We start from the raw sequence: 16,595 nt of genomic DNA on the forward strand, positions 1-16,595 counted from the left end.
TATCTTGACTAGATCCCCGAAGTAGACTAGGCATAACACCCTAAGTGCTGATAAATTGCCATTAGATCCCGTTTGGGACTGCATGTTGACCAAAGCCAGGTCCAAAGAAACATTATCTTCCCAGGATCAATTCTGTTTTTAACCTTAACAAAGGCCCTTCCATTTTAAACACTGGCTTTAGGGTTCTTTGGTTAATTTGAATCACACTCACTCTTCTTGAAACCCAGTCTACTTTCCACATGGAGTCTACAGAGGCAGACTCTTTGGCTAAACACACGATCTCTGGTAAAGAGGTCCCCTGAGGGGCTAATAGGGCATTGCAGCACCAGCCGTATGAAGAGCATACTCTCAATGATGAAGCATGGCACCAACTTGGTGGGTGAGGCATTGGCTCCTAAGCAGATATGTTGTCTTTGACCTTAAAAAAAAGGTCAGTTAGTCATAAGGGACAAACATGACCTTTATGCCTCAGAACTATACATCCCTTAGATATTTATTAGAATATATGGGAGGTAGTGTACTGGACCATCTCAAATCCTCCCTTCCCTCCTTTTCTGAATGAATCCCATGTTGAACAGCAAGTAGCAATGTACTCTGTATGTGGTCCCATACTAGCTGAGGCAAGCTCGTCTTAAACAGCTAGTCACTGAGGTACAGGAATGCTTATATCTGCAACCTCAGAATGCGATCCAAGAATGCCGACATGACCTTCATAAAGACCCAATCGGTTGATGCAAAACCAGAGGGAAGGACAGGGAATTGAATGTGTCTGGATCCCACCCCTCCTGTTGCACTGCAATATCTGTATATGAAAGTGTGGTTCCTGCAGTTCTAGGATCACCACGAGAATCTGTGCAAGTGGCATCACTTTGAACTTCTAATTTCGGAGGAATAAGTTCAATATCTGTTAAGGTCAAGATTCGGGCGCAGGCCTCCGTATTTCTTGGGGACCAGTAAGTAATGCTCTGCTTCTTGGATGATTTAGATTGCACTGTTGGTGAATAATATCAGAACCTCCATGGAGAGGATCTGAGCATGAGTCATCGAAAATGGTGTGAAAGGTGGGGGTACATGAGGAGAAGCATTCAGAAAGAGTAGGGCTTAGTCAGCTTGGACACTTTGCTGGACTCACAGGTCTGAGGTTATTGACTGCTAGGAGGACAGGAAATGCAGAATTTGTCTCTCCACTTGATGCTCACTTTGCACTAAAGGTGCCAAGTGAGGTGAGGTAGAATATTAGCATTTCTGCTGTTCTCTCACTTTAGCACCATCTCTGATTCTAAAGAACTGAAAGTTGTGCATAGGTTGAGACAGTTGATACTGACACAAACTGAGGTCCTTTCAGTAAACCTCAAAACATTTGATGCTGTGGTTGGGCTCACTCGTTAAAGAGGTTAAATCCAGACAGCCTGCCTTTAAACAGCTATTTTGAAGTCTTTAAAGGGCAGGCAGTCTTCCCCCACAGGCATCCTAGTATGTGCAGTCCAAACCAGAACCCAAAAAGAGCTTGACTGAGTCCTGTCCATACTGAATTGTTTTTGTAAAGGACATTCTGGTAATGCCGGTAGAATCTACTGTGCCATTTCCCAAAGTGGAGATTTGAACCACTAGGCGTGCAGATGTAGGGAGTTGCATCACAAACTTTGTGTCTCAAGGTGTTTGTCTGAAATGGAGCTGCCCAGGAGTTATCAGAGGAAGAAAAAACAGCTGTGGCCGAGTCCTTTAGACAATGACTTTGTCCCCTTCCCTGTGAATAGGAAGTTGAGGAATATGTTTTTGTGTACCTCAAGTCCTGTAGTCAAATAAAGCACAGTGTCACCTGAACCTGAAGGTTTAAATCTTGGCTTAGTAAGAAAAAAAGGCATAAATCTTTTGTTTCACAGGTGCGCAGTCTTGTCCCCATCTTATTATTTTGAATCGAAGGGCAAAAGTACTACTTATTTGAAATTCAATTTATTGTTGGAACATTTATTGTCTCAAGTCTCTTGAACTTGACTTTACTATTTACTCACCTACTAAACAGGCGAGATTTCTGGTTCTATTGTTGTTCTGATGGTCCACAGAATAGGTCTCCTCCTCTTCTTTTATGCAGAAAGGAACAACTTCATATTCTATAACATACCAACAAGTAAGAAACAGGAAAAAAGATCACGTAAGAAGATGTTATTCAGTGAGACTTTTTTGCCGAATGAGCGCAGAAGGAGGGAAGGGATTGAATCTTTCAAATTAAATTAAAAGGCAATTGCTGGACCGCACATGGATTTCAGGGAGAAATAGATATCTTCTGAAAGTCTGTCAAAGGATGGGGTTAGAGGACCCATGTGATTGAGAGGTGTGTGCACAGTACAGACTGGAATGTAATCCACTTGAGCCACCTCACAAGGCTAGATGGTACAGATGATCTACCTACATTAGAATAGAGAAAACAGTTTGTGGGAGTTTGTCAGTTTAAGGTCATCTGTAATTGCTAGATGGATGAGTGACTGTAACACTAACAAACTGTAGGCAAGAATAGAAGGAAATTATGATCATACAGTGAAATATATCAAAGGATCAGACCATGATTTGACAGATTAGTAATAAAAGTTCCTGCACTTTGTCAAGGATTACATGAAATTGGAAAATAAGCTGTGAGACATGTAGCTATAAATCTATTGCTCTGGATGGAGTGTAGGAGTATGTGAATGGATGATTTTTTTGTGCACCATGTCCGTAGTAGTTTTGTTCTGCCTTCATTTTGTAAGTGATTTTTACATCTTACTTCTGGAAGAAGTTTGATAATATTGCCAAACGACATGGGTAAATACTCAGGGGGTTGTGCATACACATGATACCACATGACAGCTGTTGCGAACCATGCAAGAATGTTGTGGCAAGTGTTGTCACTGGTGGCTAAATCTCTGTAAGCATCTCAGTTCACTCGAGTTGAGCTGTATATGACCCGCTGACCCTGTGAGTGGCTGATGAATCTATGAGCACACAAGATGATTTCACTTGTGATTGGTAGGATACGCTATGAATCTCGGATCTGAGAGTTCTACATACATGCTGAGTAAGTGGGAGACAACATTTAGTTCTTGGCAGCTCTGAGGATAGGACCGTGTGCTGGGAAAACACTTGTGCCACACAATTGGGGCAGAGGGGCTGCAGAAGATAGTCTGTTTTCACTTTTCATCTAACCAGTAAGGATTCAGGTGCAAGCCTTTCTAATTTGGATTGAATACTCTCAGTCTGAGAAGTCACTTGCCAACATGTAAGGTAGATGAAACCTCTTCTTATTAGCCATGTGCGGAACATGACTGCCATACAGAAGGGCCTGTCTGGCCTTGTTACCTCCCTTGGGACAGAAATCCTTTGCCTCATGTTCACTAAACCATGGTGACTGTAGGCCAACTGTGGTGAAGTAGTTATTTGCACAGACTGTATTAGACACTGGTAAGCAGATTAAATTTAATGCAAACAGCCTCTCTACCAAGAGCTCGACTCCAGCTGATAAAGCTGAAATTTAGAACAAAGATCACTTAATATAATTTGTACAGTGGAGTGGGCCACCACTGGGCAAAGAGGGAAAGAGCAGTGCAGAAGAAGACACCATACCACTCCCTCATCAGAGAATAAACGTTAGCAGTAAATAGTTCAGAGAATTACAGAACAAAGCATATGCAGGAAAAAGGGCCTATAAAAATACAATTGCATTGACAAATTAATGCAATACAAACCACATGCATAAAGTTTTAACAACTCCAGAGCTCCTCCTGCACCCAGCAAGTAATCAAACCACCTCCACCACTCCTCGCTCGGCTAGCTTGACACTAACCACTCTAACATGTTCACTTTTCTTGTTAAGATGCAAGACAGCAACACACCCCTAATTCTAGATTCTACCATCATGAGTTTTCATAGCATTTCTGAAAAGCTTCACAACTCTCAAGTCTCTTCTAAACTTGGATTAGCCATCACAACAACAGGTGCCCTTACCATCACCCAGTACCCCACATCAACATCCATGTCTGATATCCTTTTTTATTGAGTTAATTTCTCTTTCCTCACAGCCTGTACTTTTTCTTCTGTCACTCTCCACTAAGCAGGACTGTTATCTATACAACCTTTGTTCCACTCCATCCATCTAGGATAGATCTTGGTAAAGGGCATCTGTCCTATGAAAAGTTCCATAGGGGACTTTCCAGTTGTAGTATGAGGGAACTGCAATAATCTTAAATACATCTTTTAAATTCCAGGTTCCAATCTCAACCATTAACTCAAGCTAACCTTATGCCATCTTTCAAAGTTTTATTCATCCTTTCAATAACACTGGTGGTCTGAGGGTGGTACAAAGAAATTTTTATGTTCAATGTAATTTTCTTTCAAATGAAATTCCATTTTATTGGAGCAAAACTGTACCCCATTATCTGTTACCTCCATTATCATTTTCTCCATTATCTGGACCTCCCTCGCCGAGAACACATCTCCCAACACCTGGGAGCCCTCCACTGGCTACCGGTCGAGAAGCAAATCAACTTCAAGCTTCTCACCCACATGTACAAGGCCATACACAACGCAAGACCAACCTACCTGAACCACTGCATCTCCTTCCACATCCCAGCCAGATCCCTCCACTCCGCCCTGAGGGCCCTGCCACCATCTCTTGCATCCCCAAAACCACCTACACTGCAGTAAAGTGCTGGAACAACCTCCCCCTGCACCTCAGACAAAGCCAATCGCTCACCATCTTCAGTAAGAACCTCAAGACGTGGCTCTTTGGATGAGTGCCCCCCTCCCAGGTGCCTTGAGACCCTCACGGGTGAGTAGCCGTGCTTTACAAAAATTGGTTGATTGATAAGCGAATCCCTGGGTAACTTTACCACCTGAATATGGTCTCCAAGAACATGATAACACTCTGGAAGTGATGTCCATCACACAAAATACCTCCGCCCAATAACAGTACAAGTACATCAACACAAATAAATAACGTGTGGCATGTTCTCCAAACATGGGCTCCGCCAAATCCATGGCCACTTCTATCCATGAATATGAAATTTAATTCCAGCACACTAAGAGCACCTCTTACATTTAGTCCCCTGATGCTACTGCAGAACTCAGTACAATTCCTCAGAATGTGTTCAACATCCTCATCCAATGCTGAACACATATAAATCAATCTGCAGCCTCTTTGGTTTTCACCACTGGCATACAGACTTTATGGTACTCAAAACTTTTGCTCAAACACTTTCAGGAGGTACTAATCTGGTACCTAGAAACAGGTAACCTTTATTAACTACAGTCTCAATCCTTAGCAACCACCAGGAGTTTCCCAATTTGCACAGACTAATGGCATCCTTTAGAGAAAAGCTGAATCATCTGTGTTAAAACACCATCTTTTAATATGCTGTCTCTATTCATCCTCCAAACTTGCACCCTGCATGACTATACACACAGACTTGTATTTTATGCTTCTCATTCCAATTCTTCACATCACCCAGAGGAGAGGGTACCACCACTCACAGCTCTCTAACCTTCACTAATCTTGAATGAAAATCAGCAGAATAGTTACCTACTCATGGGATATACTTCACACCAAAAGAGAACTTTTGTAAACCTATTACCCATCTTTGTATTCTGGAGGACAGACAGTCAAAACCTTAATTATAAAAACCTCAACTAAAAGTTTGTGATCAGTACAAACTTTAACTTTAGTCCCTCAGACAAAAAGATGAGACCTGGCCAATGCCCAGATTACAGCAAGAGCTTCCCACTCTATTGTGTGTAAACATAATTGGAGCCTCTAAGAGTTCAAGAGGTACACACAATGAGCTGCTCTTTGCTCTGTCTCTATTGTCTCAACAATGCCTGCAAACCTTTTGCACTGGCATCAGTAACTGTCATATTATCCTCACCTTGTCACGACTCACGTGCTGCTTGCGCCTGGAATTTGCAGATCTGGTGGCGTGAATCTTCAATGTTCGGCTTTGGCCCAAAAAGGGGCGACTCTTTCTGGTAGCCACGGTGCTGTAGGCAATGGAGACACCAAGAACAGACCGTGCCCTTCAGAAAGTAGCGCCAGAGGGAAAAACCCCTTCCAAGGGGAAAAACCTCCAAACAGGAAAAGTCCTGGAGAAAAACAAGAACAACAAACAGGAATCCAAAAGGAGCAAAAATCAGAAAATACAGAATGCTGAGTCCAAAACCAAAAGGCAAGGAAATCAGGAGCGAAGACACCAACTGAGCAGAAAGTGTTGCAGCGCAAGGAAAGAGAAAAAACACAGCCCTTATATACCAACAAACAGGAAGTGACCCACAGGAAGTAAAAGGACACCATCTTAGATAGGGAAACAATATATAGAACAGAATAGTAGAGGAACCATAGAGAATAGGGAACAAGGAATGCTGGGAAAGCACAGGAATCTGGGAAGGAGGAAAAGACATAAAGAAAGGCACACAACAGACTGCAAACAGAAGAAAGGACAAAGAAACGAAGAAAAACAGGTAAGAGGGTTCAGAGACCCCTGGGACAGTGAAAGGCAGAAGGAAGAACGAGGCCCCAAGCAAATCTGGGGCCTCGAAACGCGCAGGAGAGGCTGGGGGCGCGCCGCGTCTTAATAACGCGGTGCGCGGCCCGAGCCGAACGCCCGGTCGAAGTCGAGCTCTCGGCTCGCGCCGCACCGCGCGGCGCGACAGTAGGTCCCCCTCCCGAAGGCCCAGGTTTAAGAGGGAATAAACAGTGAAAGCGTTGAGTCAGGAGAGGAGCGTGAACGGAAGAGGCATCTTCCCATGAACATTCACTGAGAGGATAACCCTTCCAATGAATCAGATACTGAAGTCGTTTATGAAAAAGACGAGAGTCACAGATTTCCTGCACTTCATATTCAGGAGCATCATTCACAAGGACAGGAGGTGGACAAGGAAACTGACGTGAGTAAGGATCAGGCACATAAGGTTTAAGCTGAGAAACATGAAAAACCGGATGGATCTTCCATGTATGGGGTAAGTGAAGACGGACAGTGACAGGATTGATCAACTGGAGAATACGGAAAGGCCCATAGTAACGAGGTGTGAACTTGTTTTGAGAGAGACGTGAGGGCAAGAATTTGGAGGAGAGCCAGACTTTATCTTGCAGATGATAATTTGGATTGGTTGTACGTCTCTTGTCTGCAGCCTTCTTCATATACCTCTTGGTATGTAACAAATTAGATCGAATTAGTTTATGGAGTTGGAGAAGGCGTTTGGAGAAATAGTTAATAGCAGGTAGAGGAGAGTTGGATTGTGGAGAAGTAGGGAAAGAGGTAGGATGAAAACCATAGGAACAGAAAAAGGGAGTGACCTTGGAGGCACTATGGACTGAGTTATTGTAGGAAAATTCAGCTAAAGAGAGGTAAGTGCTCCAGTTACTTTGGGTAGAATTGCAAAAGCATCGAAGATATTGCTCTAGTCCTTGGTTCAGACGCTCAGTCTGTCCGTTGGTCTGAGGATGGAACCCTGAAGACAGGGCTCTATTCATATTCAGTGTTTTACAAAAATGCTTCCAAAATCGGGAGATGTACTGAGGTCCTCTATCAGAGATTATGGTATGTGGAAGTCCATGGAGACGGAAAACATGATCTATGAATATTTGACCTAGTTCTTGGGAAGTAGGCAGCTTTTTTAGGCCAGTGAAATGAGCCATCTTTGTGAAAGAATCCACTGTGACCATGATAACCCGGTTTCCTGCTGATGGTGGGAGCGAACACATAAAATCAGTAGAGATAGTATGCCATGGGGCCGATGGAACAGGCAAAGGTTGTAGTAATCCTGCCGGTCTGGTGTGAGGTATTTTGACTTGGGCACATATGGGACAGGCCTGAACGTATCTTTCCACATCCAGTTTCCAGGTAGGCCACCAAAAAAATCGTGAAAGTAATTCTTGTGTGGCTTTGATGCCTCTGTGACCAGCTACAGGGGAATCATGGCACATTTGTAATGCTTTCTTTTGCACCTTGTTTGTAGGGAGGAATATCAGGTCTTGGTAATAAAAATATCCTTGTTTCTTGTACAATAATGGTCTTAGTTCTTCTATGTCATGGTCCGATTGGTTGGCGTATTCTTGTTGTACTTCTTCCAAGAAAGACTGAGCCACTCCTATGATCTTACTGGGTTCTAGAAGATACTGGGATGAGGAAGGAGAACACTCTGGATATCGGCGAGACAGAGCATCAGCCAGAATGTTTTGGGATCCTGGAATATATGTAATATAAAAATCGTACTGACTGAAGAAAAAGGCCCAGCGGGCCTGACGACTATTCTGGCATACAAAATTTCTTAAACATTGTAAATTACGGTGGTCTGTCCTCACCTCAAATGGTTCCTTGGAACCCATCAGAAACTGCCTCCACTCAAGGCAGGCTGTTTTCAGAGCCAATAATTCCCTTTCAAGTACGGAATAATGTTGTTCAGCTGTGGAAAGGATATGAGACAAATAGAAAACAGGATGTTCAAGGCCATCATCCTCTTGTCGTTGGAGTAAGACAGCTCCGATGGCTCTCTCAGAAGCATCAGTTACTACTATAAATTGCTTGGTGGTATCTGGATGTCTTAAGATGGGGGCTTGGGTGAAGGCTCTCTTTAAGCTTTGAAAGGCTGCTTCAGCAGCCTCAGTCCAGACAAATCCCTTCTTTAAATTGTCCTTCTTTAAGGTGTGAGTTATGTGGCTAGTCTGACTGGCAAAGTCTAGAATGAATTGTCGATAGAAGTTTGCTAAACCTAGGAAACATTGTGTTTCTTTTATGGTAGAAGGAGAAGGCCACTCTAGGATAGCTTGTACCTTTTCTTGGTCCATAGCTATGCCGGTGGGACTTAAATGATAGCCCAGATATTTGACTTCCGTTATGTCGAACTCACATTTCTCTGGTTTGCAAAATAGTTGATGATCACGAAGTCTTTGAAGAACTTGTTTCACATGGGAAGTATGGAGTTCAGGATTTCTAGAATAAATAAGAATGTCATCTAGGTAGATCACGACTGTCTGATTAAGTAGGTCTGAAAACACTGAGTCCATAAATCTCTGGAAGATTGCCGGGGCGTTAGTAAGACCAAACGGCATAACCCTATATTCAAAATGGCCAAATGGGGTCCTGAATGCTGTCTTCCATTCGTCGCCTTCTCTTATGCGTAAAAGGTGGTAGGCTCCTCGTAAATCCAATTTAGTAAAACGTTGGGCCCCTCTGATTGCTTCCAGTATGTCCCTGATGAGAGGCAAAGGATAACGATCTTTAATGGTGATTTTATTCAGACCTCGAAAATCCAGGCACGGACGAAGATCCTTAGTCTTCTTGGGCACAAAAAAGAGAGGGGCCCCAGCCGGAGACGACGATGGAACAATAAGACCACTCTGTATATTTTCGTCCAGATACTCCTTTAGAACTTCCCTTTCGGGTTCCGTGAGGGAGTACATCCTCCCAAAAGGAACAATTGTGCCGGGTTCTAATGGAATTGCACAATCATATTCTCGATGTGGAGGTAGCACAGGTTTTGACGGTTTTTGGAAAATATCCTGAAACTCCAAATAGTGGTCTGGGACCCCTTGGACCGTATTAATGGACATACCAGTGGCACCTTCAGTAGCTAAGGATCTTTTCGGAGACCAATACTTGTCGGAAGTAAAACAGTTCTCGTGACAAAATTGCGAAGACAAAGAGACTGTCCGGGTAACCCAATTTATATATGGGTTATGTCTAATGAGCCACGGAATTCCAAGAATGATGGTATGGTTAGGGGACGTAATAAGATCGAAGGAGATGTGTTCTTGATGGTTTCCCACCTGTAGACTTAACATCAGGGTAGTGGTGTCTACAGGACCAGAGGATATCAAAGATCCATCCACAGTGTGTACCTGTTCGGGTACTTCTTTTGCTTGAGTAGGAACTAGGTTAGCAGCAGCCCATGTCTTGTCCATGTATATACCACTAGCACCACAGTCTAGTAATGCCATAGTCTTTTCTTGACGACCGTCAGGAAGTTGTAACAGGACAGGAAAGATGAACAAGGCAGTTGTATTGTCATTAAAGGAGCTGATGGAAGGTATAGCTGTAGATCCCGTCCCCTCCCTTCTTACAGAGGACGGGAGGTGGCGTTTCCCGAAGGTCTGGACGGACGTACTGGACAGGTACGGAGTATGTGACCAGCAGAACCACAATACAGGCACAACCCTCTCTTGCGTCTGTCTTCTCGTTCACTAGCAGAGAGCGGACCTCGGGTAGTATCCACCTGCATGGGTTCCCCTTCGATGTCTCTAGCAGGAGTGCGAGGTTCCTCGGAACGCTGTAGGTATGCACGGGAGCTACTTGGTTGGGTAAACCCTCTACTCCTTTTCTTTTCCGATCTCCGTTCCTGAAGACGATATTCGATGGACAGTGCTTGATCCATCAGGCCACGAAGATCTTCCGCTCTGGTAGAATGCACTAGTTCATCCTTTATTTCTTCTTTGAGTCCTCTACGAAATAATGTTACCAGAGTACGTTCCACCCAAGTGGTCTCTGCCGCCAGCTGACGAAAACGGGTTATATATTGCAGGACGTCTTGGGAGCCTTGTTGGATGTCGCACAAGGCTTCTTCAGCGGAGGCTTCCAATCCAGGACGGCTAAACATTTGTTTGAAGCGACTCACAAAGGCGGAATAGTCTGACAATACAGGGTCGTCGGAGGACACCATCGGGGTTGCCCAGGCCAAGGCTGGGCCGGATAAGGCACTGATAAGATAACCCACCTTGGTCCTGTCGTGGGAGAATTGAGTAGGTCGGAAGGCGAAATACACCGTTAAAGCATCCAAGAACTCGCGAAGCTTGGTTGGTTCACCAGAGAAACAAGGGGTAGAAGCGGAGATTGTCGGAACATCACTGGTGCGGAGGGCCAAAGCCTGTCGTAACGCAGCATTTTCATTACGTAGTTGTTGCAACTCCTGGGCTTGTTGCTGAATCGTGGTTAACAGAGATTGCTCCGGATCTGCAGCAGCCGCCACTGTATTATCCATGGTGTTTGAGGACGTCGGAATGGTTAGGCGCTGCAATCTGTCACGACTCACGTGCTGCTTGCGCCTGGAATTTGCAGATCTGGTGGCGTGAATCTTCAATGTTCGGCTTTGGCCCAAAAAGGGGCGACTCTTTCTGGTAGCCACGGTGCTGTAGGCAATGGAGACACCAAGAACAGACCGTGCCCTTCAGAAAGTAGCGCCAGAGGGAAAAACCCCTTCCAAGGGGAAAAACCTCCAAACAGGAAAAGTCCTGGAGAAAAACAAGAACAACAAACAGGAATCCAAAAGGAGCAAAAATCAGAAAATACAGAATGCTGAGTCCAAAACCAAAAGGCAAGGAAATCAGGAGCGAAGACACCAACTGAGCAGAAAGTGTTGCAGCGCAAGGAAAGAGAAAAAACACAGCCCTTATATACCAACAAACAGGAAGTGACCCACAGGAAGTAAAAGGACACCATCTTAGATAGGGAAACAATATATAGAACAGAATAGTAGAGGAACCATAGAGAATAGGGAACAAGGAATGCTGGGAAAGCACAGGAATCTGGGAAGGAGGAAAAGACATAAAGAAAGGCACACAACAGACTGCAAACAGAAGAAAGGACAAAGAAACGAAGAAAAACAGGTAAGAGGGTTCAGAGACCCCTGGGACAGTGAAAGGCAGAAGGAAGAACGAGGCCCCAAGCAAATCTGGGGCCTCGAAACGCGCAGGAGAGGCTGGGGGCGCGCCGCGTCTTAATAACGCGGTGCGCGGCCCGAGCCGAACGCCCGGTCGAAGTCGAGCTCTCGGCTCGCGCCGCACCGCGCGGCGCGACACACCTGGAATAAAATCCTGTAAGCAGGGTGCTCTGTACAACTCAGCTTTCACCAAATGAACCTCTCTTTGGCATGCCTTATCCCAAATAAATACTACTTTCTCACTCAGTTTATCAGTCTGGCTGTTTTCCCTACATAATTGTTAATTAATTTCCCCTAGTACTCTGCCAAACCAAGGAAAAACAACAACTCTTCTTTATTAGTCAGATCTTTCAATGATTTGGGAATCTCTAGAATCCCTTTCCTGGGGCTCATTCTATCTCCTGTCACACAGTAACCCAAATAATTCACCTCTTTCACTTCAAACGTCCACTTTTCAGCCCTCAAAGTTAAACTAGATTCCAACAATCTTCGCAACACCTTAATAAATCTCTTATTCTGCTCTTCAGAAGGTCTACCAAACAGTAATGTCATCTTGGTAACACTTAACTCCCAAAATACTTTTTAAGACTGACATCATGCCTCTCTGGAAAACCAAAGCCACTGAAATAATCCAAATGCATTGTTTTGAAATTGAAACCACCCATTGGGATTATAAAAGCAGTCAATTCCTGTGAGCTCTTTTCCATTCCCACTTGCTGCTAAGCTGAGACCAGATAAAAGTTTGTAAAGTATTTTGCTCCAGCTAAAGTGGAGCTCATGTGCTAACAATCTGGAAAAAAAATATCAATCACTACCTCTCTATTCAGTGTGTAGAGATCAATGCAAAGAGGCAAATCTGACCATTTCCCTTGCGAGCCACCACTGTGGGTGTAAAAAGTCAGTTGTCTCCACTCAAGGAACACAACCTTTCCAGCATGAGACTCACTGACTCCTGAGTGCTCAAGCATTTCATTTGAACTAAAATGAGAACAGCCTCTCTCTTCAATTTATTCTTCTTCTTGCAACCTTGAAATACCACAGTTTATACCTAAACAAGTCTGTGAACTCTGATTAAAACATATTTTCTCACAAACTACTTGACTAACTTGTACTTGAGATTTTGCGTTGTTATTCAGAGTAACCTCCAGTTCTCCCTGATGTACCCACCCAATTAAATTGTCACTATTAAGGGATATAAACTCCTTTCCTATCATAAATCTGTTTTTCATGTCCAAACAGGATTCAAAATAATTAACATCTATAAGCTCCTACACTGAAGTCAATCATGTTTACCCTTTTTGCCAAAACTTTTATCATAGGTAAAAGTTTGAGATAATATTGTGAGATGTGAACATGAGTCAAATCTTTTGTTCATCTAAATGCAATCAATAAGCAACTTCTCTAAACAATGATCTTTGGCCTTTTGACTAACTTGTAAAACAACTTCATCATAAATCACTGCTCCCTTTTTATCCTTGTTTCCACAGTACTTACTAAAATGTCCTCTCCTGCTGCAATTCTGGAAACTCTTGCTCAAAGCAGGTCACTCTTTGACATTCGCCTTATAGCCCACATTGCCTATAGCCCACACTGCCACAGTAAAAACATGTACCTTTAAATCCCTGACTAAAATGTCTTGCTTCCTCTTTATTCTTCATCACCCAAGCTGTGTCTTCATTCACTAGTTCAGCCTTAGACTTTGTCACACAATCCACACATTACTCTCCCACACATTTTAATATGTTTCTATTCTCTTGACTAGAGAGTACTTCTTTCACTGGTGGTTCATCCTTCATCCTTAATTATTAAAGTATTTTATCACTACAAACGTTTAGCACAAATTAATCCCAAGTCCTATCCCCCATAGGCATCCCAACTTTGAGCTTGATGGCAGCTTTCTCAAACTTGTAATATCATCCTCAACAGATTCATATTTTCCTTACACTCTCAGCCCAAAATTATATTTTTCTAAAGTTGTGTTCACACGAGGCAAATAGTAAACATCTAATTTATTATTGCAATTAAGTGCTCATTAAATGATTTTTCCCCCAAATTCAAGTCTGGCAGATTCAACAGAAACTCTTGCCCTCTGTCCCAGGCAATGGAATAGGGATGTGTGCTTCCTTTCAGCCACACACCCTTGAGTTAATAAATCCTCTTTGCATTGAACAGGAGGCAGTTTAAAGAGCAATACATTGCTCATGTAACCCCTTTGAAAAGACGCCTGTGTGATAGCAAGGTGCTTTTAACCTTCAAAATGACACACTGCAAATATCACTCTCGGATCAGAGAGCCTCCAAGTCATGTACATTTACTGCCAGACATTGGCTGCCACGGACTGCCTAGAACTTTGACCTTGACTGTATTAAATCGCGAATGTTATTGTGAGATCAGAACGCGCATGCATCATGTGATCAAGCTGCCTTGCCCTTGTCTACTACAGGCTGCCTGGAGCATGATGTTTCATGTTAGGAGAGGCTGCTTGATATGACTGTCAAAAATTCAAAGGTCAGTCCAGTTTTTACTTTTAATTATTTTCTTTTCCGAAGATTTCATTCACATGTGAGGGTTGCATGTTTGATGTCCATCTCCAGGCTTCTGACAACTTCTACTACTTGCTTTTTCATTCTGTTTGGCAAGCAGTGTAGAGAAAGCAGAGATGTCTTCTCATGCTGGAGTGTCCATCTCTCTCACTAGCTCCAGGCGCGGCTTGAGGGAGGGAAAAGGGGCAGTGCGTAGCAGGGAATAAATAATAATCATAAAAATAAAACTTACTTTTTTTCCATGCTGTGCCGATCCATCCTCTCTGCTCCGTTGTTGCATGCACAGGCTCCCAGCCTGCCCTGCGGCTAATCTCTTGACGCTGCTCAAGCAGGGTTAGGACTGGCTGGGTGCACCCAGCCAGGGTGCTCCCAGGCAGACTGGGAGCCCCTGCCTGCTCTCTTCGACCCACAACCCAGTGGCAGGTTGAAGAGATCCTAGTGCGCAGGTATGTTTGACCGGCTCGAGACGGTCGGCCAGACATACATGCGCACTGAGGGGGAGTGCTGTGCACTCCCCCTCCGTCCCTGTCACGCCCGTGGCCCGCCCACTTTTATAGTAAAAACATAATAAACTGAGTTCATAATGTTTTTACTATAAAAGTTTTGCAGCTCCTGCTGCTGGCGGGGACGCTTCTCCACCCAGTGGAGGAGCCACCCCTAACTAGCTCCTCAACTCATCACCGGTATAGGGTGGATGAGATTCAATGCAAACACCACATCCTCCAAGAACTCTACTACAACTGTCAAAGTTAGTTGGAAGTTAAAAACAAATGTTGGCCTAATATATTCTGTAAAGTGGAGCAGAACACTGCATGGCAAAAAGGGAGAGAGCAGCGCAGAAGGCAGATACCACATCAGCCATTTCTCTAGTTTTGTGAATGGATTTATGGTTTCCTCTAATGGTTAGAGTTATAAGAGCCTGCGCTGGAGCAAAATGTGCTTTGTGTTTGTTACTCTCCCACAATTGCAGGGTTGATTATTTTTTTAATTGCTTTTTAACAAAGGTAAATCATACAGGGAAACCCATCTTCTGATGTGATTGTTATATCTATGGAGCTTCCATAATGTCTGACTATAACCCTTACAGTACAATGGTGGCACACTGTGGGAGTGGGATTTATCTCCTGATAAATGTTGGCCACACATACATTTAATGGATATAAAACAGCAAATGCTGAGCAGGGAGCACACAAAGGTGTTTTACAAGTTACCTGATCTAAGAAGGGATTACTCAATACTCACAAAAAGAAACAGAATATGTTATGGAACATCTGCCACTAATATGAAAACTATGCATCATGGGTAATTTGTCTTATTAAAAAAATTAGACCTATTAGTCACTGACCTGAAATAGGGTCTGTGCTGCCTTCTTCCATGTCTGCTTTCAGATGTTTGTTGAAATGTAAAGCTTCTTCTGTTCTTAAAAAGGTCTCACTATTGAAAAATTGAGATTCTGTGAACAAGAGAAAAACTATTATGATTTTAAAGGAATTAAATAATTCTGCTTCAAACACTGCAAACATTACATTCTAAACCACCCATTGGATAACCTAATCTTGTTCTACATACAGATCTCAAGACGGTTTGCATTGATATTGAAAATCTTTTAATTGTGCCTGTAAACTAAAGACGTTCCAGAGTTTGGATACCTTTTTCTCAGAAATGCCCTGCGGCAGCATTTCAGAATCAGCAATTAGCACACAATCTAGAATTCAAGTACAAGCAAGGCCCTGTTCTTGGACCCCGAAAGAGGAAATATTCATCCACCCAAGCTCATTCTCTCCTCCCTTTTATCCTACTATCCTACCATCTTGTAACCTTTACTCCAGTGGCAAAGGAATTTGGGGTCTACATGTGAGTGTATGAAGCATGCACTGCACTTCCCATGTTTTGTTTAGCTTTATTGTTGTGACCAGTGCCTTACTCAACATCAAGCATGAATTCATCAAAACTCAAAAACTCCAGGCAACCAAAAATTCAAGTGGGCAAAAAATTATTCTAATGCAGATAAACCTCAATTTGTTCCAAGTGAGAGAGAATTCAATACAAGATTCCCTAGACGTATCAGGAATGGGATGGTTAAGGATATACATCTACAACAATGGCTCCTCTTGAATGTCCAGTAGCCCTGTTAATGACTGCCATCTATTTACTGTCACGAGCTACCATCAATAGGTGGGACAGGGAAACAAGAGCGTCTGTAAATGCTATGGCACTAAGGAACAGCTGACCCATGTACTTGTTGTAAGATGCAGTCCAATTCTTCCCTCACTAATGAAAGCACTGGAAATCCACCTGTCTACTGACAGACAACAACTAGATCACTGAAAAGGAGCTGCCAGATTCACGCCTGAGGACGCAATTGCATTCGCACTG

The 16,595-nt window shown here is 43.4% G+C and overlaps 1 protein-coding gene across 8 annotated transcripts in view; it reads right to left on the reverse strand.

The window, feature by feature from the left end:
* The window catches only part of LOC138259866 (zinc finger protein 436-like), a 273,943-nt gene that overhangs the window by 10,048 nt on the left and 247,300 nt on the right, over window positions 1–16,595 (reverse strand). For all 8 annotated transcript variants that reach the window (XM_069207809.1, XM_069207812.1, XM_069207813.1 and 5 more), the window contains 2 exons: window positions 15,565–15,672; window positions 2,013–2,111 (listed from right to left, as the gene is read on the reverse strand). In XM_069207809.1, the coding sequence (XP_069063910.1) occupies window positions 2,013–2,111; window positions 15,565–15,672 (207 nt within the window). The remainder of the gene's footprint in view (window positions 1–2,012; window positions 2,112–15,564; window positions 15,673–16,595) is intronic.

Source organism: Pleurodeles waltl, chromosome 9, assembly GCF_031143425.1.
Source record: "Pleurodeles waltl isolate 20211129_DDA chromosome 9, aPleWal1.hap1.20221129, whole genome shotgun sequence".
NCBI lineage: Eukaryota > Metazoa > Chordata > Amphibia > Caudata > Salamandridae > Pleurodeles > Pleurodeles waltl.